The sequence below is a fragment of the Xiphophorus maculatus genome, chromosome 1, assembly GCF_002775205.1.
Source record: "Xiphophorus maculatus strain JP 163 A chromosome 1, X_maculatus-5.0-male, whole genome shotgun sequence".
NCBI classification, from domain to species: domain Eukaryota; kingdom Metazoa; phylum Chordata; class Actinopteri; order Cyprinodontiformes; family Poeciliidae; genus Xiphophorus; species Xiphophorus maculatus.
The window spans coordinates 20,561,616-20,589,124 of NC_036443.1; the positions used below are offsets into that span (position 1 = coordinate 20,561,616).

Here is a 27,509-nt window from a genome sequence, read left to right on the forward strand (position 1 = left end):
TGAAAGCCAGCATATTTTATTATAGTTGATACAATCTGTACACAAGCTCAGAAAATACACAGATCTTTGTGTTATAACATGCACAACACAGTAAAAAAGAGATGTTTCTCAAATTTTTAATGTATCTTACACTGTACACAAAGTACCTTTATTCCCAAACACAACATGCATTACCTCTGCTTCCTGAAATTTAGAACAACAAATTTACATAACTCAGCTATATCTTTACAAAAAACTACAAGTTATAGCTCCAAGATGATTATTTTCTAATTTTCCTGAAAATAAAAAGTAAAATAAATGAAAGGTTCTCAAACTGTCTGTGTACTTGTACTGCCTTTAATGGTCACATGAAATTTTGATGATGTTATTTAAAAATAGATATGAATGAACTGTGATGTAGAAAAGGTGAGTTTTTTAAGACCATTTGTGATTAACTGAAGACGGTTTTGAGATCTCTATGTGTGAACTTAAGGGGACGGCAGTGAAACACAACTGGTGATTGTGGGTATTCATGCTGTGCTTCACTGACCTCTAAAGCCTTACCCTGACCTTGTTGACCTTGTTCTTGACCAGTATCACTTACCAATTTATGTGATTAGTCGACAAGTTAATTACTACTAGCAATCTCCATTGTGTACCTCCAAACACGGAGAAACCTCACTAAAAGTATTGAGTGCGACTGTAAGGTTTAACAAGAAAAAGTATCGCACAACAGATTTTTCAATCTGGTGTTTAGGAAGATTTTAAGTCCCCAAAACTAAATGTGAATTAAATTTTAAGTGTAACACTTTTAATGACATTTTTAAGTCCCACCAGAGACCCTTCCACTTCTGAGTAAAAATGGAATGCATTATTAAATTGCATCTTTCAACTAATCATTCAATGCAAATTGAAAGTGCCAGTGGATAAATCTTTTTTCCTTTCCTTTTTATATGATTTAAACAGGTCCTGTTGAATTATTGTGTTAAAATGCCTGATTGTACTTGGAGGTCTTACTATTTACTAATGAGGTATTTAGCATAAAAAGAATTACTGCAATAAGTGAAATGTTTGATAAATTTAATATAGTGCTGATCAGCTGGGTTCATCAATGGGTCGGCGGCAGTAAGGACAGCAGTTGTGCTGCAGCAAAAGGATCTCATAGTCTTCACTGTGAAACATCTGCAAGAAAATACAGTAAGAAAACATTAGAAAACAAGAAAGAAGCAGCAGCAGATCAACCATCAATCTAGAGATTGAAATCAGACAATTATGATGATCCACAAGTCAACTACAAAAACTTTTTTTTTCTCTCTGTTTATTATAGTGATCAAAATGAAGAAATCACAACATTTTCAGCCCAAAAAAACCCCCACATCAAACAAGGGTTTTCAATTTGATAGACTTTTTGAGTTAAATAAAACTTTTATTATTGATGCATAAAAAGGAAAATCGCTTAAATTTCATTTGGATTTAAAACTACCACTTCCTCAAGACACTGCAGCACTTTTTTTTCCTCTTGTTCATGTTTAGGTCATAATAATTAAAACAATTGCAATTGGCCAAACTCCGGATGGTCTAGTCAGATCTCAACTAAATAGAAAATCTGTGTCAGCCAGTTAAAACCATTTTATCAAGAGCTGCAGCACTGGATATGTAAATACAGTACCTTGAAGCAGCTGGGGCACATGGTGATGCTCACATCCGGCAGCAGGGAGCGGAAGTATTCCCATTTGAGCGGCTTGGGCCAGCGTTTGATCAGGACGTCCCTTCTGCTCATGGAGCGCAGCACTGAACGGCTCACCTTGACGGGGACAAAGGTGGAGCCCCCTTGCTGTTCGGACACACAGATGAACACAAACACATCCTCTTACGGCCTCCGTCTTTTCACTGTCTCCAGCTGGCTCACCCAGCTGGCAGAATATTAATCACCTCATCTATTTTGTCCTTTCTTTTCTTACCTCGAAGCTCATTTTGGCTGAAAACGGATCGTCGTCTGTATGATCCAACTCGTCGTCTATCCTCAAAGCCTCCAGGTCTGCTTGGCATCAATGAAGAGCAAATAACCTTTTACGTTTTTACAAATGTTTTCCACAATGACACCTGCAAAACAGGAAAGCTCCAGATAAACTGATATCTGAAAGCGAGTTCTGGGAGACAATGTGTTTAAGTTGTGCCTGTCAGTCACTTCACGGCCTTGGAGGAACACAACACACCTCGGTGCCCTTGAGAGTCTGTTGGCTAATGCAGGTTAATCCCCACAGCAGGGCTGTGCCTATGGCTCTTCGAGAGTTAGTGTCATTAAGATGAGACGGGAGAGCCTCACTAACCCTATTAGCGCGAGGACTAAGATGACTTAGTTCTGACAGCTTACCCACAAGCACAAAATCAAGGCCAGTGCAGACTAAACAGCTTCTAAGGACCGTCACAAGACAGAGGAGAGCCATGTGCTTCAATTAGAGGAGGTGTGCTGTTTGTAAGGGCAGCTGCAGAATGAGCACTTAATAATTCATATACATCAAGTGAACAATCTGTCACTTTGTGTGCAGATATGATAATAAGCTGAAGATGAAAGGATACCACCGCTGCCCACGTTGGGGCCTCGTGCTTTGCAATCTTCTGTGTGAGGAACCTCCAGGTCGATGAGGGACAGAGCTTCCTCATCACTGATTCCCTCCCCCAGGTAGAACTGCACCAGAGGCAGCACCTCTGTGTCAAACAACATATGCAAAACAATGAAAAACAACGAAACAATAAATCTCACATTACTGTTAACACATTGCATGTTTGAATCACTGACCGTATGACGAAGCGGAGTAGATGAAAGGCTGCCTGCAGTTGATGCACACGCTGCCCCTGCTGTTCAGAAGCGGGTTGTTTGTGGAGCACCGGTAGCACATCATGTCTTCAATAAAGTCCTGCAGGAAGCATGAAACCTTTACCCAACAGGTAACAGGACAGGGATTTTAATTGAAGTCTTCAACATACCTCGCTGTCGTGGAAGGGCTTGGAGTGGATTGTGAGGCTGCCCAGCTCTATGGACTCCACTAAGCGTGAGGGAATGTGAAGCTCCTGCAGCTTCTCGTAGGAATATCTGGCCAATTTATACGCTCCCAGTTTGCAACTCTCCTTGGCCAGAGCAAACAAGGTGTTGCTAACAGTCAGGTTAAGGCTTTTGTGCCTCAACATATAGGGATACACTGATCAGAGAGATGTCTGATAACCAATTTTGTGAAGATTTGACAAGCTGGCTGCAATTCTAACTGACTGGCTGTAAATAGAAACACATATTTAACATTTTAAGCAAAATAAATAAATGAATAATTTCTTAAGAGATGATTTGGTAGCAGAGACTTCTCTCTGCATCACCAGCAAGTCAAAAATACAGTAAAATATTTACAAGAGGAACTTGTAAAAGAGAAAAACAGCAAATTGAATCTACTCTTTTACAGTACAAGTGCATCTTTTTGTTTTGCTTCATTGGTACACTTCAAAATGCAGGTCATTAATGTTACTCTAAGTGGGATTTAAGGAGCCTTTCTGTGAACATCATGATTAATATTATGAACAGAGACGATGCCACATGGTGTGTGAAGGAGAGTTTTCCACAACTCTGCACTTAAATTTCAATATTTGAAACCATCAACAATATGATTAAAATCTTTTAAAAACCTTTAATTATATCACTCTGTGTGTAATGGATCTATCATAGGTTTATTTTTTTAAATTAAATTATGGCAATAAATAAACTTTTTAATGATTGAGAGGCACCAGATTGGAAAAAGATCTTTGATCTCCCAATCATTGGTCGTGGTCAGTCAAATGTAAAAATCAGCCAAATTTGGTGACTAGCTCGTTTCTTGGTGAATCAGATCCTTAAAGTAGTAGCAAAAAATAAATAAATAAATTACATCACCCACATTTGGCAGAGAGTCTGAACAGAACTGCTAACAATTAGTAATTATATAAAAACAGATTGTGGAGAGCAGCTCTGTGAGTGCAAAGCACAGGTCAATCAGCTGCAGAGGCAACAGCTCTATATCGGGACACCATTCCTCTCCAGCTCCTCCTACACACCCAGCTCTGTTACTCCTGATAAACACACGTCCTTCTATTGTGTAAAGTGTTTAGTTCGGGGGGCTGGGGCGGTTATTTGCAACACTGTGTCAAACAGCTCACACAACGTCCAACACCTTCCCGCTAAGTTCATAAATCTCACTTCAAAGTTGTCAGATCAGTTCGGTTCAGCCACAGAGGATCCCAGCTGCTGGGGTGGATTTCCTCTTCCAAGGCCCTGCTTTCCTTCCTCATGCCAGCTCCTAGATGGGTTGTCTGTGCGCTTTTTAGTGGGGTGAAATCTGTTTGTTCAAATTAAAACTTATTGTTCATTGAGTTTATGAACAGTGAAGTGTGCACAGAGTTCAGTAATCAAACCACTTGTTTAGAAAACCAACTATGTGCCTCTTGGTGGCATCGCCTCCTCCCCGTCATCACGGCTTTTCTTTCCCTCAGCAGCAGAGTGGTCTCTGCTGTGGCGCCAACACTTCCGTTCTCTCCCAACTTTTATCTCTTTTCCTCTGCTTTGTCACCGCTGCTGCCAGCCAGTGTTGATTTTGGAGCGATTTGTTGTAGAAAAGAGGTAAAGTCCACCCTACTGCAACATCTTGGTGTGTTAAATCTACTTTCATTTCAAGGATACACTTTAGAAATCCCTGGAAGTACATCCTTGGTGAGGTTGTTCAGCAGGAACCTGCAGAGGCTGAAGATTGTCTCTGGCATGTGGGAACTAAAAGGTTCATCCTAAAGATAGAAAAAAATATTTATAATGAGAGATGAAGGTGGTATGCATTAAAAATAACCGAAATATCTAACTATTTTAAAAGCTCTATTTCTTTTACTCCCACTCTTATTCCTATAATCTTTCAACCTGTCCTAAAGCAGCCTAACCCGCTGCTGCGTCTTATCCGTCCTCGGAGTGCCCTGGAAGGCAAAGATGAATTTTCTAAAGCCGTCACTAAAAGCATTTCATCCCCAAGAGTTGATAACTTTAAATCTATAGCGCCTGTCTGGGAGAGTTAGCGTGATAAATAGAGGTTTTCCTGCTCTGGTCTGGATCACAGAGATGCCTCTGTTGGTGCGAGGGTGTGACCATGGCGGAGAGACAGAACGAAGGAGCTGAAACAACAAACTGAGCACACTGACACAGGCCAGGTCACGCACACACACGCACACACACAAAACACTTATAAGCAGGAACTGTGTTGTCTTGAGGCATATAAGGCCTGGGGGGCAGGAGAAGGCCACTCAGGAGGTTGTCATGTTGTTCCATAAAGGAGCTTTTTACCTTAGCGTCAGAGGTCAGGGGGTTTTAAAAGTCCAATAATGGGTGGGATATTTCCCTTTAGTGAACTGTAACCTCAACTTAATGCCTTCTATTTTCTCTTTTGTTCGCTTCGCCTGACACTCTCTGTGCTTATCTTAATTTCCATTTAAAGCTGAATCATTCTGTGGATTGACATAATCTCGCAAAGCCAGACCTATTCTCTGTGTGTGTGAAATCGTAAGTCACGTATAAGTGAACAAAAATAGGTCTCTAACCACATTGTAGGTACTATTTCTGGTACTAAGGAGTTTAAATTTGACAGCTACTCACTTAGGTCCTAGTCTTCCCGTCTTTGAGTAAAGCAGAATTAAAAAGTTAAAGTTCTAGAGTCTCACCGTGTAACGCTGAATGGAGCTATAGACGTAATAAAGCTCAGCAAGATGCTGAAAGCTCTCAAACTTCTCCAGCATTTCCTTTTTCTGTTCTTCGTTTTCTGGTTCCGATAAACAAAATTGTAAGAAAGTGAAACCTCATGGCAAAAAAAAAAGGTTCTTAAGACTTCATTGTTGATGTTCCTCACCTCGGGCAATGTCCAAACACTGCATAGACAGCATCCAGTAATAGTAGCCTGCGTCGTTGAACCTGTTCTCCACCACTGCATTGTGGGTAAGCTGCTCCAGGACTTTTACTGCTTCATTCTGACGCCCGGCCTTGTGAAATGCTGACAAGTAGGAAAAGATCAACAGTCAGTTGCTCCTGTGAGTCTTCAAAAGCCAATTTAATGAAGCAACACTTCATACAGTTGAGTTATAGAGAAACACCATGTTACGTTTTTTACTGGTGTTCCAAGCAACCATTTCACACAACAGGAAAGCAATAATTGGAAAGGTTTTATATTCCTCCTTATTAATGCTTGGCAGAGGTACATATAACTGCTACAGTTAAGTGACATTACAACCACAAACTTCAATGTTTTCCATTAGGATTTTATGTGATATTTTTTATTTTGTTGTGATTTCTTATACAAATTTAAAGTATGGCACCTTTTTTTCATGCATTTGTGCTTCAGCCCGTGAGATGCACCTTTCACCTCAATCGCAGATCCTTCTAGCTAAAAATGTTTTCTGCCTTCTTTCCAAAACTAGCTCTGGATATACAGCGTCTTATGAGAAGCCATTTTCAAGTCATACCACACATTCTCAGTTGGATTTAAGTCTTGACTGTGAAGAGATTAGTCAAACAAATGGATGTGTTGTTTTTTTTTAATCTCTTGTATTGCAGTTTTGGCTGTATGCTTTGGTTCTGTGTCCTACTGGACGTTGGACCTCCAAATCAGTCTTTTTAAAGCCTCTAATAGACGGATATTACTGTATTTAAAATCCCTCTCTTTATAAACTCAGACAGCTTCCCTGTTGCAATTTTTTATAAAAGCCTTCAACAGTATGATGCTGCTGCCACCATATTTTACAGAGGGGTTGGTATATTCAGGATGCTGAGCTGTTTCCTACCATACGTGATGTTTTGCATGTAGAGGTAAAAAGTTTAAGTTTTGGTCCCATTCCATCATGTGAAGCAGAAACCCAACAGTTGTCATATCAATAGATTCTCCCAACTGAGCTATGGCTCTCTGCTGATGCTCCAAAGTTAGTGAGCTTCTTCTCTCTTTCTCTTATGCTCTTCCTGTCTCTTTATGTAAACACTTTTCAGATTTTATTTGTGAAAGAATTTGAAGTATTTTTCCTTTCTCTGAAAACAATATGCAATACTTTCTTTTGGTCTATTATTGCATAAGGTCCCAATGAAATACAGCTAATTCAGTAGTTTTAATGTGACAAATAAATGTTATGATGCGCGAGGCACTGTGAATAAATGTCAAACGTGATGTATTTACCAGATAATAGATAAAGTGTTTATAATGTGATTCTCATTTTGTATATGAAAGGACTAGCTGCAGATCAGTCCAGTTATGAAGGTGGTTCTTAAAATATTGCCGAACACCAAAGCACTTCTACTTTTAGGTCCAAATAAACATGAGATTAGTCTCTGTGTTCCTATCACTGGGTAATTAGAAGCAGCTTTTAGGAGTCGACCTCAACAGTGACCCTGCCCCCACAAAGCACCGCAAGGGTCAAAATGCATTATTGGCAAACATATATTAGAAAGCCTTACTGGATAGAAATCACATTCAGCTGCTTTTGGTTACTGTTAGCGACAACAAACCCCAAACCCCCACCTAACAGAAACACCAAACACAAACTGACAAGTCTGCAGACTGTGCTCCATATTTTCTAATTTGAGCTCGGTTTTAGAGACAAACAGAAATGCATGTTATCTTACATGTTATATTACTACAAAGTCAGCAATATGCTTGTTTATCACTTAACAGAACCATTTATTTGTCCACAAAGATAAATAATATCTTAGCTGTATAATCTGAGGACAAAGGGGTACAGCATCTAGCTGCATCAGCATGTAATACAGATAAAGTCTACTGTTAAACAAACATGAACAGAAACTTATAACTACCAGATAATGTGGTTAACTTTCCACTCTTGTTTGCATGCAAACACTTATTCCGGCCAATTCAGAATATGTATTTAAAAATATAATACAATAAGGTATATGAAAAGATTTCCAAGTATTTTTTCTCCTGCTACCTTAACTCTGAGATTTCCAAAAGGTTGCAAAAAATTTCATCATCCTGCTGGCAGAAAGAGGTTGAAAGCTCAAAAAGATGAAAACCCATTTTGTTATTTTATTAACTTCTTACATCTGTGAGCTTCCGCTGTCTTGTTTTCAAACGCCTTTTTGGTAGAACAAACAGCTAACCTTGAATCTCCTTCTCTCTGTATTGACATCCACACGGAAAAATGTTGTCGGTGCAACCCGGGAGCTCTTACATTATCTGCAACCATAGATTTGATAAAACTGGATTTTTGTTGGTCACCAGTCAGAACAAATTTAGGTGACAACTGGGCAATTCCAATCAACAGTAGGATAGTGCAAGAAATCGCAAATTTAACAAACTACTTGGAGTAGGACAAGTCTTAGTTAAGCATTTGAGGATTATGTGTTCAGTATCTCAATGCCAGAAAACATTTGATAATGCTTTTCGTTCATTGCCGATAAAGATGCATAAAGGAGGGCAATCAAATCACTAAGAAGCTATATCAAGATTGTTTCACTGTCAAAACAACAAGTAACCAGAAATCATCTAAAAAAACACAAGATGTTGCTAAGGTGGAAATAATGAGTCCAATTGTTTTTTTTCAGCATCTAGATGGACTAGACGCTATCTAGGTTCTGCGTTTGCTGCTAAGTGTTACTTATGCATTTGTATGTATTTAGTTTAAGTACTGTATGTGTTTACTTAAAATAATCCAGTGTCTTCACAATATTCATTGATACCTTCATTTCACGTGTTTTCCTAATATCCTGCACCCATTTCTTGGTCCATCTCTGCAGAATCCTATAAAGTAAAATTTTGGGAAACTGCATTTTTGCAGCACTCAAGCAAATATCCTTTAATATCACCATCTCCTTAGCCTGTTTTACTGTTGTCCAGCATCCTAAACATCTTTTTTTAAATTCATTTGGATTGGGGCTCTTATTTGGGGCATTTTTGAGCTTTAGAAACCCATCTCTACTGCTCTAAAATGACAGCATCGTTTCCCATTCAAAGAATTAGAAATGATGACATTTAATAAGCGCAGGGATTTCTAACAGCATCCAAATAAGACAAGTCTTTTTCTGTGAAGAAAAGTAGCTCATTAGATAATTTGTCAGACTCAAGAAAGACATCATGACAAGACCAGACGCTCTTTGGCATATTAATTCATTCAACTATTCAAAAATGGAAATAAAAAACACACAAACAGTTTTATTTTGTGTGCTGTTACTGTGGAGCCAATAACCGCTCATTATTTCATTTTGGAGCTCAATTGTTATCCATAAAAAGCCGCAAAAAACAACAACTAAAGCACTTTAGCACTTTGAGCCATGAGGAGATTGTCACAGAGAAACACCAGTGCATTGAGTATGAGACTACTGAGACATCACAATCACTGGTAACACAATACTGCCTCAACAGCTCCCTAAAATGCACACAATTACCTAGACGCCTGCCTATAAGCAAGCCCAAACACAATCAGTCATAAATCCCACATAGAGACGAGCAGAAGAAGATTATGTAGGAGAGGAAATATGCCTGCTGAGATTATAATTATAAATCTATGAGCTGATTATGACTATGGTTAGAGTTGGTAATCATCATCAGAGCCGCTTGTAGCACTGGTGATTAGAGGCAAGCATGCGTGTCACTCACTGAACAGGCAGCCGAGCTGTGTCCTGCTCTGGCAAAGAGGATCATGTTTTACAGGGGATATGGAAAATCTTGAGGAAGTTGTGGGAAAAAAAGTCTGTGTCCAAACCCAGCAGGTTTTATCACTTCCATATGTAGACCAACTAAAAGTATGCTCTATATGTTCACAGAAACCTATTCCTGGAGGCATGGGTTTTTAAAAAGACGGTAATACATGCATCGTATTCCAGAAACAAATCGACTGAGTAAAGGTGAGGCTGGAGCTCTGACCTTTCTGTGCCTCCTCAAAGCGATCGTTTTCAGCCAACCACTGGGCGTAAGGCACAAAGACGTCATATTTGAACTGTGGGTGCTTCTCCACCAGCGAGAAGGCCTGGATGATTGACAGTTGAGAGGACAAAGGAAACATTTCAGTTAATAGAGCATCAGTGTTCAGTTAGTTGGTACAAGATAGAAAACATGGTTAAATGGCCTAGGGCAGGTAAAGACCCAGCTGTAACTCATTAGGGAAAAACAAGTTACTGTACATTTTTCATAAAAAACACACCTAACCTCAAGTCAAAACATTTCTACAACATTATTAATTAACTGAAAACAAAGAGGAATGTACAAGCAAAGCCGGCTAAACACTCAGTTACAACTACAACCGCATCGCTGTTTGAATGACAGGAAATAAAGAGTTGCTGTGGGGCCCAGTGAGCAAAAATTTGCCTTACAAAGTGACTAATTAAGCTCGATGTCCTGTGGCATAATGAGAGCCAAGAAACGCTCACACCAAAGAGTGTGAGCAAAAAGTTTTGAGTGAGGTCTCAAAGTCATTTAAAAATACTTTGCTTGAGAGAAAAATGGCATCCATATGATGTAGCAAAGTTTGTGTTGTGGTCTGGCTGCCTTGTTGCCCACCTCCTTGGGAGAAGCACATAAAACCAAAGTGTTCCCTAAACCTCTGACACCCTCCTCATGTTTTCTCCTTTCTCGCTCTCTGAGGATTAATAAATACTCCAAGAACCATGTCTTTGAGATTTGATGTTTTGCTTTTGGCTTTAGTGATTCCAAATGCAAATCATCCATATGCATCTCTGCATTGCCTTTAATTTGATTACAGACTGCAGATGGATTAAAGAAATGCAGTATTTTCTTTTCCTACGAGCAGCATAATCTGCTGTGATGCAGGAGCGTGACTGAAAGTTGAGTATAGTTTCAAGCCGATGCAGCATATTGTTTTGAACTTCTCACAGGCTCATCATAATGTGGGCATGGATTCAGAGAAATCAGCATCTTGATGATCGGCTCTGGAGGGTCTGTGGTTTCATTTGTCAGTAAATGAGGAAATCAGGCAGACATGTCTTCTTGTTTGCATTCAGCCATGGTTACTCTGTTATTCTGACAAACTATTTGTTGGAGTTCCCTGCCAAACTAAACAAGCCATAAAATACAGTGTACTCTGTGGCTCATGAAGCACTTTATTAACAACAGTTTTATGTTACTGTATTACGGGAGGTTCATAAACATTTTTCCTGCCAAATATGCTATATTTTTTAGACTTGAATGTGTATAGTTCTCAGGTCATTTTCATTTGTATTTTCAAATAATAAGTTAAGTCAAAATACAATAAAAATACAATGTAAAAAATACAAGTAGAACCTATGAGATGTATATACAGTATGTATGTATGTATGGAACAGATCAAGAAAAGAAAACTGAATGATTATGATGACATGTGCATCATGCGTTCAAATCAATAGTAGTAAAGCGCACTTATTTTTTCATTTCTGAGCAACCTAGTTTTTTTAATTCACATATTTACTAGGTATGTGATGAGAAAGGGAATAAACCTGAAAAAAAATCTATTTCTCTATTCTTTCCCCCAGTAAATAATTCAATCAAACTGACAACTCTCTCAAGACTTTTCTGTATACGGTGAGTCATCCTGATGAGCTGAATAAGTGTCTCAGACCTCTTCCCAGTGTCTCGTCTCCACGTGCAGCTGCACCAAAGCCTTCAAGTCCCCCATCTTGGAATAAGTCTCTGAGGCATAGCCATGGTGTCTCAGCCTCTTAAAGTGCATCGCACACTTCGCCAGCGGTTCACGCTCAGCCTTGTCTAGCTTACGGGCGATGTCGATCAGCCTACACGAGAAGAGGGGAATAGGTACACAGATAGGGTGAGTGCAGGTAAACCATCAGCTTGCCGCCTGCTGCATCATGCTCATGACCCCGGAACGAATTTTAATCAGTCAGGGTCCGAACTTGAATCTGATTCAGGTTAAAGAGCTCTGACTGTGCTGAGCCCCTCTGATCCACCTGTAGCACCATAGGAGGATCGCAACACGTGCACAGCGTGTCAGATGGAGGCAGCAGGATGACTGAAGCAGCCACCACTGATCTATTTGTCTACACAGAGAAGTGAGTGTAACTTAACGTGATTGTCATTTCTTTCTTTCAGGATGCTGAATACTTGCGACGCTTTGAATTTTGGAAATATGAATAGGATATTCCTTTGTAAGTATGAAGTAGTACTGTCTAACTCTTAGAAACTACGATAAAATAGGTATTTTCTTTAGTACAAAAAATAAACAAATAAATGTGTGTACTGATAACATAAAGATATGTCAAGGGAAAAATATCTCCTAAGGTGAAAGGCACTTACATGTCTGCCCAGCCGTGTTCTCCAATAATATCTATAGCTTTCGCGTGTTCTCCTGCTGACAGGTACATTTCAGCTGCAGCTCGTGGCTCCTTGCTGCATTTAGCCCAATCTGCCTGCTTCGTTATTAGTAACTTTGAGCTCTGTGGGTCTGTAGCACCAACAAACTCCTGCAAAGAGAGAAATCAAATTACTTAAGTAACATGGAAATGCTGAGTTATCCATTATGATCATTGCTAAATATTGTGAAAACAGTTAAACATATTAAATTTGCGTCCTTAAAATGAATCGTGTCCTGAAAAAAATAAAATAAATATTTCAGTAGTACTGATCAGAAATAGCAATGTGAACTAATCTACATAAACTATTTTTTTGTGTTTTGTTTTTTAATAATGACAACAGAAGGCAGTGGCACAATCATGCTATGGGGATGCTACTTATCAGCAAAGGGCCGGAAGGCTGGTAAACATTATTGGAACGGAGCATGTAACTAAATATAAGTGATGCTGGATGAAAACTTGTTATATGCTGCAAAGTATTTGAGACTGAGGTAGACACTCAACTTCTAATAGAGGCTACACAGGGCTACAATGAAATTAAATTTAAAATTCAAATTCAAACATACTTTATTTGTTTTTATTTGTGTCTTAGATTCTGTGAAGAAGAGTGGTGGTTCTATAAAGTTTTAACTCATGGAAGGAATTACATATAACAGACTTATCAAATTTTCATTTGTAAAGAAAACTTTCCCTCCAATTCACAATCATGCAGTGGTTTGTGTTGGTTTATCATTTTAAATTCCTGTGATCTACATTAACTTTGAAGATATAAAGTACCAAACAACAATACGGTTCATTGGGCATAATTCTACATACAATTTCTATCCACCTAAGCCAGACAGGATATTATTTCCATTAGAAAATAATGTCACTTTCAGTATCTCAATAGTAATCTTTAGAGAGAGCAAAAACCCCTGCTCAGACTAAACCATCTAAACCATTCAAGCTGTAAAGGTCTGAGGCAGGAGGAAGAGAATCGGACAAACATCAGGCAGCTCCTCGGCCTTTCCCTCCGGTGTCCTTCCTACCTAAAACAAACAGGCTGCGCGGCCAGATGGCCACACAGCCACAAAAATATACAGCTGCCACATCGCACAGATACAATCTGATACACACATGCATGCAGAAATATACATGAATAAGTCATAGCTGTGTCATCTTCCTCAGAAGTAAAATGTAATACCTACGTTAAAAAACACTGCCACAGGAGCATCAAAAACAGAACGTATATATTCAGTTTGCATATACATTTATATGTTGTTTAAATAATAACCATTTAGGAGAGCCATCCTTGTGTTGTCCCAGAGTATTTGTGTAAAAGTGTGGCATCTGTGCCATGATCAGATGATGTATGATGTAATTCCGGTGATGTATGAGGAGATGAAAGACAGACGGCTAAAGGGGCCTGTCTGAACACGGCACAGGGCCCCAACTTGGCATTTTTCCACATAATAAAGAAAAGCCACATGTTCTCAACTCATACAGCTTGCAGTACCTCACAGGGTTTTTTTGTTTGTATTTGTAAAAAGCTGAGTTGCAAGCAATTTGTTGTGACTTTGTCAATAAACGCTTCAATCACCTTGGCGTACTCGAACATGCGCAGGTCGGTGTACATGCTCAGAGCTTTGGATTCATGGCCGGCGCGTTTGTAGAGCTTAGCTGCCTCGCGGAATTTCCCCTGGAAGGCATAGACGTCTGCCAGGAAGAGCTCGTTGTCGTTCTCGCCCCGCTTCTTCCTCTCCTACAAATCAGTCAACATTAACTGTGCGCGGACAAATAGTCGACTGCATGTCACACATCTGCACAACAACAGCTAGAAATACAGAAATATTCACAACCCTGCATTTTTTTTTTTTTTACATTTTGTGTCACAGATGCAAGCTAGCATTAACCCAGCTGCTAAATAAAGGCCTTAGAACTTTGTTAGACAACATAAACGAACAACCACCATCATTAAGATCAAGGAAGCACAGCAGGAATAAAGTGAAGAAGCTTAAAGCAGGCTTTGAACGTCTCATAAGCTGTGTAGGGAACACAGCAAACATCTGGCGGAGGATGCTCATGAGAGTAAATTGTAACTTTTAGCCCTGCATGCAAATGATTAGCCCTGCATGTATCATGGAAAACCTGCACAGCACATCCCTCGGAACAACCCATTCTCACAATTAAATATGGTGGTAAATTTGGTGACACAGCCCATCATGCTTTGGGCTGTTTTTCTTCAAAAGGGACATAGAAGCTGGTCAGAATTAATGAGAGGTTGGATAAACTTAATCACAGGACAATGTTGAAACATCTGAGAATGAAGAGGAAATTCCAGCAGGACAGTGACTATAAAAAGAGCTACAAAGGAATGATTTAGATCAAGGCACATTTCCGTGTGTTAGAATGGCCTAATCAAAGGCTAGACAATGATTTTGCAGAGAACACGGAAAAGTAAGTTTTATGGACACTCTCCAGCCAATCTGACTAAACTTGAGTTGCTTTCTAAATAAAAAAGATTTTCTAATTGCTCAACGCTGATATGATGTAAACAAGGACAGACTTGAATCTGTGACTTCATCAAAATGTGATTCTATAGCATACTGACCCAACATTCAGCTTTTCAGATGTTCATTTAAAAAAAAAAAAGCATGCATCCTCCTATTTCTAATTCACAATAATGCAACATTGTGCTGGTCTATGCCATATTATCCTCAAATAATACAATAAAGTTTGTGGCATTACCATGACCAAAATGCTCACTCAACACAAATAGGTAGCTATACATTACCTATTTTAATAAGGTAATGTATAATTTAATGAGAAAACAAGACAAAGATGAGAAGGACATTGATGTATGACTTATATATGACTTTTTTTTCTTTCCTCTGATGAACAGACATTACCTCAATGCTGCTGATCAGCTCCAGGTAGCGCAGGTCTCTTATTCTAATAAAGGCCTGAAAATGGAAAAACAGTGTGATTAAATTATTTTTTTCTTATAATCAGATTAATTCTGTATGCATCACTAGCTTCAGCTTCTTCAAAAGCCCTCTTTAGAGAGTAATTAACCTCGTGAGCTACAGACTATTTTCTAAATTCCTCACCTGAAAAACCTTCTGACATTCAGTCTAAAACAGCTCAACAACTTAACTAAACAACTTGGGTTTTATGGAACAAAAAAACCTTGGCATTATTTGAAATAAAGCAAATCTCCTTGTCATTAAGCACTGGCAACAAACAACAGCTCATGCCAAAAAAAGAAGACTTCAATTTTGTTTTCATTTCAAACAAAGCTGTAAATTATAAACTGAGTATAATAACAATAAGTATAAATGTGGTGATGTGATTTAAGGATATCCTCATGTGTTGCAAATTAAGCATAACAAACACAAAGAAAATCTCTGTTTTAATGAAACTAAAATATGTGAAATGCTTGGAGTTTTATTTATTTTTTTAAATAGTGATGGATGTGTATTTCTAACAAATACAAACCAAAATTAACAAAATGAGAAGCAAGAAATTTAAAACACTGTTCCACTGTTTATTTTGCTCCTTGGAAAAAGTCCAAAGATCTGTTTCCATGTTTCAGAGATAAACGCCATTGAAAAAAGCCGGGCATGAATGTCTGCTATTGTTTATATTTTTTTTGCTGATTCAACTAAACGTAGCAATCTTGTGTGTGATAATGACACATTTCTTAAACTGGTGTGTCTGACTCACCTTCTTGGCGGTTTCAAAGTCAAGTCCCTCCAGAGCTTCTGTGGCTAAATCCCTCCAATCACTGTCTGTCACACCGAGACAGGCGATCTGATAAGCTTCCTTAAACATCTTCTTCTCTAGGTATTGGTACATGGGTGCTGACTGGGCAGAGAAAATGTAACAGTCTCAGAGAGTTTTACATTTTTCCATCTTACAAATTACAATCTTCAACTTTTTTTATTGACATTTTATGCTTCAAACCAACACAAAGTAGAACAATAAACCGAAGTGGAAGGTAGAGGAATAAATGTAATGGTATCAAAGAGTTTTACATTTCGTCATGCTACAAATAACAACCTTCAACTTTTTCTGTTGATATTTACGTTTTTTTATTGATATTTTATGCTTTAGACCAACAAAAAGTCGAACACTATACTCAAGTGGAAGTTAGAGGATTTGTAAGGCAGTTGTACACATTCTTTATAAGTAAAAATCTGAATTTGTATTTATCCCCCTTTACTTTGATAACCCTAAGTATCAAAGTAAAGTAAAGTATCAACTAATTACAATCATATATCACATAATTAGTAGACAGCAATTACCTGTGTGTAATTTAATCAAAGTACAAATCCAACTGTTCTGTGAAGTGGCAAAGATGCTCATAATAACTCTGGAAGAGATGTGAAGATGCACATTTTATATGTCAGAATCTTGTATAATTTATGGTTAGCTTAATTTATGGAAAAACATAAATTATGCACTCTAAATCTTTCTATCTTAGACTTCAGACTGCTGGAGATTCACTTTTGAGTTGAAAAAAGATACTAAACATACACCCAGATCTACAATGACAGAGTCAAAGTCTAGACCTAACCTAATAGGGAATCGGTGGCAAGATTTGAAAATTGTTTTTAATAGAGGCTTCTTGTCAAATCTCGTTTCTGCAAAAAAAAAAGCTGGTAGAGACAAACTCTAGAAAAGTTGTAGTAAATTATAAAGTATTAACTCAGATGGGCCGAACACCAGAGCAGGCCACAATATTCAAGTTCTTAAAGAAAAGTTGTATGAAACTATCATAACTATATATGTCCACCTTATTGGGTTGGTCTAACACACAAAATCTCAATAAGAAAATTTGAAGCTTGAGGACGCAATGTGAGAAAATGTGTAAAAGTTGCAAAGCAGTGAAATATTTCTTCTAAAACAAATAACCTTCAGGACATTTTGACCACTATCTCAAGGTTGTGCTACAAAACTCTTTTTTTACTGAAGGGGAAACCGTCACTACAACTAGATTAAAACATGCCAACAAAATACAACCCACCTGAGGCACCTCGACAGCAGACATGGAATAGACGTGGAGACAGAATATTTTCGAGCCGTTGTAGCCGACCATAAAGCCCTGCATTTTCTGCTGGTGCACAGGAAAGTTGCTCGCCTTGATGTTCAGGTAGCCGTTCCCAGAGAAGCACAGCATGTCCTCACACTGCGTGTTCCAGGCAACACTGTTAGCATTAGGCTCCTACAGAGAAAATATGATAGGATATGAGAAAGTTAAGGTGTAGAGGCAACTGAGAAACAAAGAAGAGCCAGAAAGACATACTTCAAAATTAAAGTCTCCCTGAGCTGCTTGCAAAAACTTAACATGCATCCATGTTTGTTTGTTTTTTTTTTAGACAAGCTGATTTTGCGTAGTCCGTTCAGAAACCTTTCGATTTGCTGTCCTTGAGATGTTTTTCCGTACTGCTTTTGACAAACCTGAAAAAGTAGTTCTTTGCTTTTGATGTCATAGACGAGGAGGGTGTTACGTTCATCCACCACAGCCAGCTTTTTGCGGGACGCGCTCATGTCCAGGCAGCGCACTGACAACGACAGCTTCAGCAGCGTTATTGGAAAGGGGTTGTCGATAAATATCTTCAAGATCTACATCACAAAATCAAAACAAAAAAAATCTGAGCAGATGAAATGCTTGTTGTGATTTACAGGGACTTGCAACCTGAGGTCCGGAAGGTTTTTGGGCCTTTCACAACAGCTCTTAATAACTGCTTATAAGTGATATATATGTCATGATAGCAATAGCTGTGCTAATAAATACAGTTTTTAGTTGTTTTTCCATTTTTTTATGAAATAATTGTATTCAATGTTCACATGAGAACGACACAAAAAGTACTAGTATAAATATTATTCATTCTCTTTTTTTCTTTATTTCAAACGCTAAAAATAGTAATAAAAATGTGGTTCTTTAAAAAATGGCAATGTATTTCCTTTTTTAGATTTTTATGAAAAATCGTAGGTGGTCTTTTTTTTAAATATCACATAAATTTTCAGGTTCTAAACATGTCTTATTTAGCTGGACTGAGGGCAAAAATGGCTTTTTGGTGGGTAACATTTGCAGTGTCCTATGATAGTCCAACACAAATCAGTGCAAACTGGAAGAAAAGAAGTTTCATATTTTTTTACAAATAAAGATCTGAAAGTGTGCAGTGTTCTGTATTCAATACCTTCTAGTCTGACATCCTTAAATAAAATCAAATATTTTAGTATTTCCCTTACTAATCACCTACTGTAATTAATAGAAAATGTAAGAAATTTACTCTACAGCTTCCCAGAAGTCATGGAGAAAACACAACAAACATGTGGAAGAAGGTTTTCCAATTAAATTGGACCACAGACCTTCACATAACACTGAACACTGTTTAACCAAGGTGAAATATGGCAGTGATAATGTTCAGAAGGACAAGTAAGCTTATCAAAGTTGATAGGATGCATCATTTTAATTCAATTCCTTTTTATACCTGCAGATTCCCAACAGCTATAAACTTTACATTTTACAAGACAAAACGTTTCAGTTTCTCAAAGAATTGTTAAAATGATCCCATAAAAGGGTCAGCAAATTACACATGATGTAACACAGATGTTCACACATGCTCTCTCTTCAAACTGACTGAGTTTGAGTTATTTTGCAAAGATAAAAAGGCAGAAATTTCAGCTTTTCTACATGTGTGAAGATGGAATAGACGTACACCTAAAGACTGCAGCTGCTACAGCACCAAAATGGCTTTCTATTAAGTGTTGCGTGAGAGGCGCTAAATACAAATGCCTAACACATTCAGACTTTCATTTATCAAAAAATAATCTTCAAAACTTTTCCTCCTTTATAATTATGGACTACTCTGTGTTAATCTATCACATAAAATCCCAATAAAAAAAACATTGAAGTTTGCTGTTGTACCAAAAGCAAAGCTACACAGATACCTTTGCAAGACATCGTAAATTTTGCATTTCTCCAAATTCCTAGAGAATTGACATAAGGGAATGGTTACCATTTCAGAGTTCCTGTAGGAGAATACATTGTCTTTAAGTACTCACAGCTCCGTTTTTTAACCCCACAAGTAGACCCTCTTTGCATGGCGGGCCACCAATCACTTTGATGTAACGAATCATAGATTCCATCACCCATTCTTTTTCCTTGACACCGGCAAAAGACAGGCACTGGAGCCTTTTCTCCTGTGCAGAGCATAACAAGTAATATGAAACCACAATCATATACAGTTCTGACTAAAAGATTCATTATGGCAAAATTGCGGTTTTAGCTCAATCATTTCATGGGCTATTAATCATAGCAAAACAAACTCATATAAGTCCAATAAATTGCAGCATGTTGTTCTTTTAAACACGGCAAAGGGTGTTTCAATGTCAGAAGGCAATTTTACAAAGATAAACAATGATATAATCTACCAGAAGCATACACGGAAACATATATAAGAAATAAGATCTGTCTGGGGCATGAAACACAAGCAGGTCCGATAGAGAGATCTAAAGCACCCCTGTCACACAAAGACAAATTTAAAAGGAAATAACCTCAGCGCTGTTTCTCAGCCCCACCAGACGCTGTCAAACACAGACGAAAAACAGAGGAACCCCCCAAAACAAAAAAGATAACCCTTCCAATCCATTCAAACTGCCTTTTTTTATCCATCCAGTTTGAAGAGGGTTGCAAAAGGGGGAGAGGCGAGTGTTGCCCATGTAGATGGGAACACAAGTACAGCTGGGGTCTCATGCGAGCTCGGCAGAAACGTGAAGAAGCAGCGATTCAATTCCTGGGTAGGTTTGGAGTAAATGGTTTAACACTAATTCATTCTGACTTCATCATCTTAATGGCGTCCTAATGTTTCTACAGCTGCAAGGGTCAAAAGGATTTAGCAGAGAAACTAAAGAAGGAAATGTTTCATTATGAAAGAAGCCAAATGCAAAACAGGTGGGTCAAAAGCAAGTTTAATAAAATCATTTGATGGGCTTTGCTGAGTTTTTAATGAATTCAAGAAAAAAAAAAGATGATTCCAGACCTGACAGAGAATGACGTGCTGGGAGCAGACCACCAGCAGGTTGCACTCAAACTTTTTGCAGATTTTGTCAGTAATGCGGTATTCCATGGTGGATAAGTCGTCCGTGCAAATGTTGATCTTCTCGGGTAGCTGTATGGCCAGGCGGTTTCTGTAGATGGCGATTTTCTTTACCAACTCATGGCATTTGATTCTCACTAGGAAACATAAGAACATGGGTAGAGAAAATTTTCAAAAGAAATATAGAAATTGCTTTTAAGACAAAAAAAAAAGTATGTTTTCTTTTAAGAAAATGTCTGAAAACCAGAACCACAATCTTAAAAAAAAAAACAGGGTTCCTATAAGCTTTCTAGACTCTGATTTTGAGAATTTTGTCAGAAAATGTAATTAGACTTTTTGTTACACTTTACAGATTTAAATATGGCTCCTTCTACCCTGGTGGAAGATTGATGGATGGGAAAGTCTGTAAAAACAAATGTTTTTTCATACTCTATGTTTTTCCAATAGACTCTGATTTTTAAGACTTAGAAATCTTAAAAAAACTTAAAAATCAGATTCGAACTTTTCCAGACTGTGTGGGAGCCCAGCCAGACTTAAGAAAAGTCTTGTGTTGGTAATTACCTTCAGTTCAATTCAAAACTATTTTATTCAAATGGAATGGCAATAATCTCCGAAGAAAGTCTAGTAATGTAGTGAAAGTGTAATTCCATCTCTACACAACTGATTCAGGTCAATGTGACGCTAAAAGACACCCAACCCATTATTTACTAAAGCATCATAACATCCCTTCAGTCATAAACTAAGCTGCATGATGCAGGTGCAAAGCTTTACGGTTTTGCTCAGTGATGAGGTCCTGCACGATGACATTGGTCATGTTGTCTCTGTATGCGTAGAGGTCTTTGTAGAGGCCGTGAACTGTGGTGAAGTTTAGTTGGTAGCAATAGATGGTCCCATCCTGGCAGCCACACACCTAGATAAGAGACAACAATGTAGCAGTACATCCTATTAACACCTCTAAGAAAAGACTGAGGGAGTGGGAAAATGTTCCTGTTGTTAAAGCCTCTATACTGCCGAGCTGCGAGAATCTGCCAGGAACCAATTCTCTCCTGTGTGCCTCATCACTTTCAGTTAAATATAGTGAGAGGAAAAGCTGTAAAAGAGTGACTGTAAAATGAAATAGCTTGTGTATCTGTGTAGTTAAAAACTGTATTATCCCAACTGGAAAAAATATTTATCGCTTTCTCTGCGACATGCATTCCTACTCAGGGGCATGGAAAGGTGAGGTTTTGTTGAGATATATGGAACAATGTGATGTGGACCCACCACGTAGTTGGAGTCGGGCTTAACTCGGCATGTCCACACCCATGCTTTATGCTCTCCAATGGTTCCTAACCGCACACCATCTTTAGTATAGAGGGACACCTGTTTGTCTGAGCCACCCATCACAATGTACTCGCCCTTGGAGAAGTAGCTGATGCAACAGGGGTCGTAGTTTAGAGTTCTCTCTTTTAAAACCTAAGGACGACAAAGAGAGAAGAGCGCATTAAAAACAGGAATAAAACAAGCATGTCTTGTATTTATTGCTCAGGGGCCTGAGCCAGCACTTCCTACTGTCTGGGCCGGCACACTTCAAAGTCCTCACTACATTCAACTATCCCTTTGAATCTGATGAAAAGAAAGACAAAAAAAAGAAAAAAGAAAAAGAGAGTGTCTGTGGATAAAAAAGCCTCTATTGTATTAGAGTTCAAAGTCCATTTGTGCAGCATCATATCAGGTCTCTCCATTCTATCCATCTGTTTTTTCTCACCGAGCGGAAAAAGGGGGACTCCCTGACAACTGCTGCTTATTTTCTTTCTTTGTGAGCGATCCCTAGTGTTGTAATCAAAACAGAATGTTCATTTAAACTGATAAATAGGGAGATAACAATGGAAAAAGCCCCAGATATACCAGAGAGAAATGAACAGTTCGGATTTGTGTATAATTACAATATTGCCCACAGGGAATTGAAGAGGAAGCAGTGATTATGAGTAGGCCAATAAAGCATAGCAGGATCACCACCCGTGTACTGTCAGGGTTTCAACAGACAGTCAGAATGCAACTGATTCTAAACTCAGTTAAGGATATTTTGTGGGGCTTAGGGTTGCACCGATTTATCTGCAAGCTGATTTATCTTCAAGCTGATTTTTCAATCCCGATTTCCTCAATTTTGGGGAATTGGTGATCGGCCGATTCCTACATGTGAAGCTGATCTTATCCACCAGTCTTATCTACCTCAACTGAAGTCTAAAAACCAATACTGTCCTCTTTTTGTCCTGCTGTGAGAGAGGATTGACTGACCACCATACACACCCACCAGGTCATGTCTGCAAGTTTTCAGTCAATAGTCACCTCACTATTGCCAACTCAGTGTGGTGAAACTGTTATTTCTAGCAACATTTCAGACAAAAAAAAATGATTGGCCACAATCGGAATCGGAGAGCCAGGTTTCTTAAAGATTGATAAACTGCAATCAGCCAGAAAACCTCAATCGGTGCACTCCTACTAGGGTTACACCTACAATATTTTAAAAAGTCAGCTGTTATTTCTGATAAGTTACAGACTAGCTGGTGTCCTGTAAAGATAGAACATTAAATCCATTTGAATTTACAGTATGTACAAATGCATCTAAATTTATTAGACTTTATAGAAAAATTGACTTAGTTCACTCATTAACTTCCAAAACTGAAACTAAGATTACATACTGAGTGATTTTAAGTATATATTTTTGTTACTATTGATTATAATGGCTTACAACCAAATACAGTATGTCAGACTATTAAGAAATTCCATTAAACCAATAAAAAATGGCCAATTACCATAGAAATCCTCTGCAATGAGAATGAGCCTCAAAATGTCAATCCTAATTAAGCTGGCTGTAGCCAAACATCTTAATGGAAAGTTGAGTAAAAGGAAGAAGTGTATACAAGGTGTACAAGCAAAAATAACCAGAGCTTTAAGAGGACCGTGAAGCAAACCCCTTCAAGAGTGTGGCTGAAAACATGTTGCATTCATTCTGCTGTCAATATTTATGCTGATTAAAATGACTTCACTTTATGTAGTTACTAGTGTTAGTATTATTTGATACGGCACGTATATTTTAATATTTTAAAATTTAAGTCAGAAATATGAGGTATTAAGTTGTATTCGGGAAGAGAATATTTATAGCAACAATTACTGATGTTCACCTGTTTCCCACTGAGCTGGTAGAAGGAGAGTTTCTGACCCCAGTCTGCCACAGCCAGTGTGTCGTGATCATCCCTGTGAAGCAAAAACAGCTTAGCCATTGGTGCTGATAAGTGTAGTCTTTTGAGCTGATAGCGGCTTTGGTTGGTTAAGTAATGACAACACTGAAAACCACAGAGGCCAATTTTCATTTTAAAGGTTTCCCCTGTAAATGACAAGCAGGCAACAGGGAGCTTTGTTATGTTTCATCTTAATCACATTTGTACTTACAAAGAAATATATGACATGGTAAGCGGATGTACCTATTCATCCTGTCAAATGTGTCGCTGTCTGGTTCCAAGGCAACTAAATCCCTTACAGCTTAAAACACAACTTCTTCCCAGAAACACCTCATGCTAATTTTTAAACAAACTATTATACTTTATGGATTGTTTCATTGATGATACATCTGTTGTATTTCATCGCTGACACTTAAAACTAACTTTGCACATTATTTTTGTATTGCTTTATTTTTCTCCAAAGAACCCAGTCAGAGAAGGGCTCCTGGTTTTGGCAAAAGGGGGAAGCAGAGAACTGAGACACTTTCAAATAAGCATCATAATCTCCCTCACAGTTCAACCACTCTAATGTCAACTACTGCCACCTGCTGGCCTCGCTTAAAATACGCAATTTACAGTCAATAAATCCACAGTGCTAACACCATGGACAACACAGGATGGATGAAATTTAAAAAAAAAGAATCAATATTTCTCATGGATGTTATGATGCAGTAAGTAAGAATCACTAACCTGGATGGATTCCACGCTATTGACCAGATTGGGGATAAAGATCCTCCTGGACGCTCTATCTTGACCTTCTCTTCTCCATTCTTGTTCCGTATGCTCACCACACCATTCATCATGCCAAGGGCGAGGTACTGCCCATCGTTTGTCCACCTGAAGTTTAAATAAACTCAAGTTGAAGCATCAATGTTTTGCATGAAAAGATAAAAAGTGTTTCATGACAGTCGAGAAACAACTTACCCACAGCATGTTATTCTGCTACTCACTTTATTCTTGTTTACAGATTTTTGTTCAGGGGACCACAGGCCTAAAAAAATGAACAGATAATGCTCTCTTTTTGATTCTTCTTGAGATATCACAAAGAAGAATAACTTCTAATCAACCAGTCAATCTCATGCATAATATGTGATTGACTGGACACTCACCAAAGTCACCAGATGAGCAGGAAGCAAGTTGGTGAGTGATTGGGTTGTAGGCGACACACTGGATTGCATCGTTGTGGCTGCAGATAAGGTCAATAAAAAAAGAAAGGTGAATGGAATGAAGACACAGTGTACACTAGGATGTAAAAGTGGACAATCATGTCTTATTCAAAAAGAAATGTTCTTCATGACGGATATGTATGATTCATGCCAGTGAGAGAAACATATTTCCATATTAACAGACAATCATTTCTTGCATTTTCCTCGGATAGCACAACCCAGTTTTCAGTTTTAAATGAGTGAACAGAAACTTGATTCATTATAGGTTAAAAAAAAAGGGATGGAAACTGTGCTAAAACAGAAAATTCAGGAGGGTTTGAGGAGTTTTCAGTACAATTAAAATATGGCTTTGGCAAACATTTCTAAATTGTATGGCTTGATTGTGGGAAGAGAAAACATTATTCCAAGGTCCTCTCAAGGCCATGTAGCTATACTTGATCCCTTGGGATGATGGGCATACATTTAGCGCCACCTGTGGGCTCAAATGTGCAATGGACAAAGATTTTCCACCTCTGGGCCTGTCTAAGGATTTTGTAGACAGGCCCATTTTTTACAGTACCTTATAAAATAATTTCTATCCTGTTGGTTAACCAGGATTTTATCTGGGAATATCAGAGAGAAGTGAATGCAAATGCACAACAAATTTAGCAGATTAAGAATTTTGTCAGCTTGTCCAAATCCATATAAAAGCAGTGCTGTTTGTGTTTGCAATCTGACAAAATGAGATAGCAGTCATTAGGCTGTTGCCAAATATCCTAGTTTTGCTTTACAAGATAATACTTATGTCTTTGGAACATGATCTGTGAATTGTTGGTGCATAAACAAACTGAATCAAAGAGATATTTATTGGCTTTCTTAAGTCATTAACCCCTACACAACAACATTAAAAACATATAAATAATGCAATTACTCTTGAAAAGTAAGGAGAAATTATTAGAATAACAAAATCACTTACGTATATCTTAAAATACCCTCCAGTTTAGAAGTCCAAATGATAATGCTTTTGTCTGCAGACCCCGAGGCAAACCTCTTACCTGCAGAAAAACATGGCTCCTAATGAGATGAAGGTGAATAAGATACAGAAAGTCCTAAGCATTCAAACAGAAAACCAGCTCAGTACCATCCCTGGCATAGGCCACACAGTACACTGTATCACTGTGTCCTTTTAAAGGCTGAATAATTGTCCCATCTTTGGCATCGCAGACCTGGAAACAGAAACCATAATTTGTTACAGCAATGCATTCTGCAGAGATGTCCCTCGCAAGGAAAAGATAAAAGGTGAGCCTTACCAGCACACGTTGCCCTGCAGCCATTATAATTTGGCTGCCATCTGGCTTGAAGGCGAGGTCATAAACACTGCAGTAGAGAAAATTGTTTGAAATGTTTGTTTTCACAAGATTGATTGGTCGATTAGCAACAATGCGCAGAGTCATTTATCAGTAAAAATCACATATTGCAGTTTTAATGTTGAGAGTGACCCCTAAAAGCTCTTGAGAATGTTGTTTTATAAGTGTATTTTTCTTATTTTTATCTTGTGCATACAAAGAAGCAACATCAATGTAAACAAAGCTGATAACACACAGCCCTACAGAGAGATTAAAGCTGTTATACATCCAGAGAAAAAGCAGGATGTATAACAATCATAGGGGAGGGGGGTAAACTATTTGTTACTCCCCTCCCATGAGCATTTTTTCTAATGATTGGTTGATTAGTAAAAATGCTCATGGGAATTTTTTTTTAAAATGTTCCCATGATTAAAAAAAAATCCAACAAAAATAAAAAACGAGTCTGTAATAATAACTTAAAACTCTAACTGAGCATGTTTGCATACCTAAATACCTGACAGTATTATAGTTATTTTAGTTGTGTGACATATTTTTCAACTTCCAGTTTAAGAACATGTAATGTTTAATTTTTAAATATTGTAGACCATATGGAATGACATGCAACACTGTACAGCTATATTTATAAAACGACAGAAAATGTGGTAACATTTAAAGTCTGTATTGTATAAAGTCCCTAAGCAAACTGTATGCAAAAACATGTCCTAAGTCTAAATAAATTGTTAAAACGTGGACTGTATTAAATTTTACAAATCAGGACATCAACAATGTGAAAAGGATTGTGAGTTTTAAAGCTAGAAATTTAAAAAGAAAACGGAAAGAAGGGACATAAGCTTTTTAAGGTCAGAGAATGAGAACGTTCTCTAGTGAAGTTGCAATGTCAACATTTTTTGGGAAAACAGTAAATGCAAAGAAAACGCTTTGACAAAGGAAACATTTCAGTGAGATAATTGCGAAGAAACAAGACTATAGAATCTAGCTAGATCTGTGGCAATAAATAGAGACTTCTAGTATATAAGGTGTCCATCATTTGCCTTCGATAAATAGCTAGATGCTAAAGTATGTTAGCTGGCTTCTACTAGTTTACATAGCAACCACCGTTGCTATCCAGCTAGCGTTACATCCTAGTTTCAGACCAGGGTAAAAAAAAATAAACACAAGCTTAGACTCTCTTACCGATCACGAACCGTCTCTTTCCATTTTTCAATTGGCCTCATTTTCAGCTATTAACCATAAAACAGACGACCTAATTTTATTTTAAATCAACAAGTTATTGCAGTTCGGGTTTTCCGTTGTCAAGCTCTGCTCGGACTGCGCACGCTCAG

At 38.1% G+C, this 27,509-nt stretch overlaps 1 protein-coding gene across 1 annotated transcript; it reads right to left on the reverse strand.

Annotated features, from left to right (window-relative positions):
* ift122 (intraflagellar transport 122) lies at positions 1-27,495 on the reverse strand. The gene is made up of 29 exons (XM_023333718.1): positions 27,361-27,495; positions 26,131-26,197; positions 25,962-26,046; positions 25,797-25,875; positions 24,785-24,861; positions 24,600-24,666; positions 24,366-24,512; positions 23,580-23,652; positions 21,679-21,870; positions 21,187-21,325; positions 20,359-20,552; positions 19,382-19,519; positions 17,771-17,935; positions 17,337-17,534; positions 16,034-16,174; positions 15,217-15,270; positions 13,908-14,069; positions 12,273-12,439; positions 11,581-11,752; positions 9,894-9,996; positions 5,883-6,023; positions 5,698-5,795; positions 4,679-4,779; positions 2,968-3,133; positions 2,780-2,897; positions 2,560-2,688; positions 1,941-2,017; positions 1,649-1,813; positions 1-1,161 (listed from the first exon to the last, which is right to left on the reverse strand). Exons 1-29 carry the CDS (start codon positions 27,399-27,401, stop codon positions 1,075-1,077), a joined length of 3,543 nt encoding a protein of 1,180 aa, XP_023189486.1. The 5' UTR covers positions 27,402-27,495; the 3' UTR covers positions 1-1,074.
* Positions 27,496-27,509: the final 14 nt, after the last annotated feature.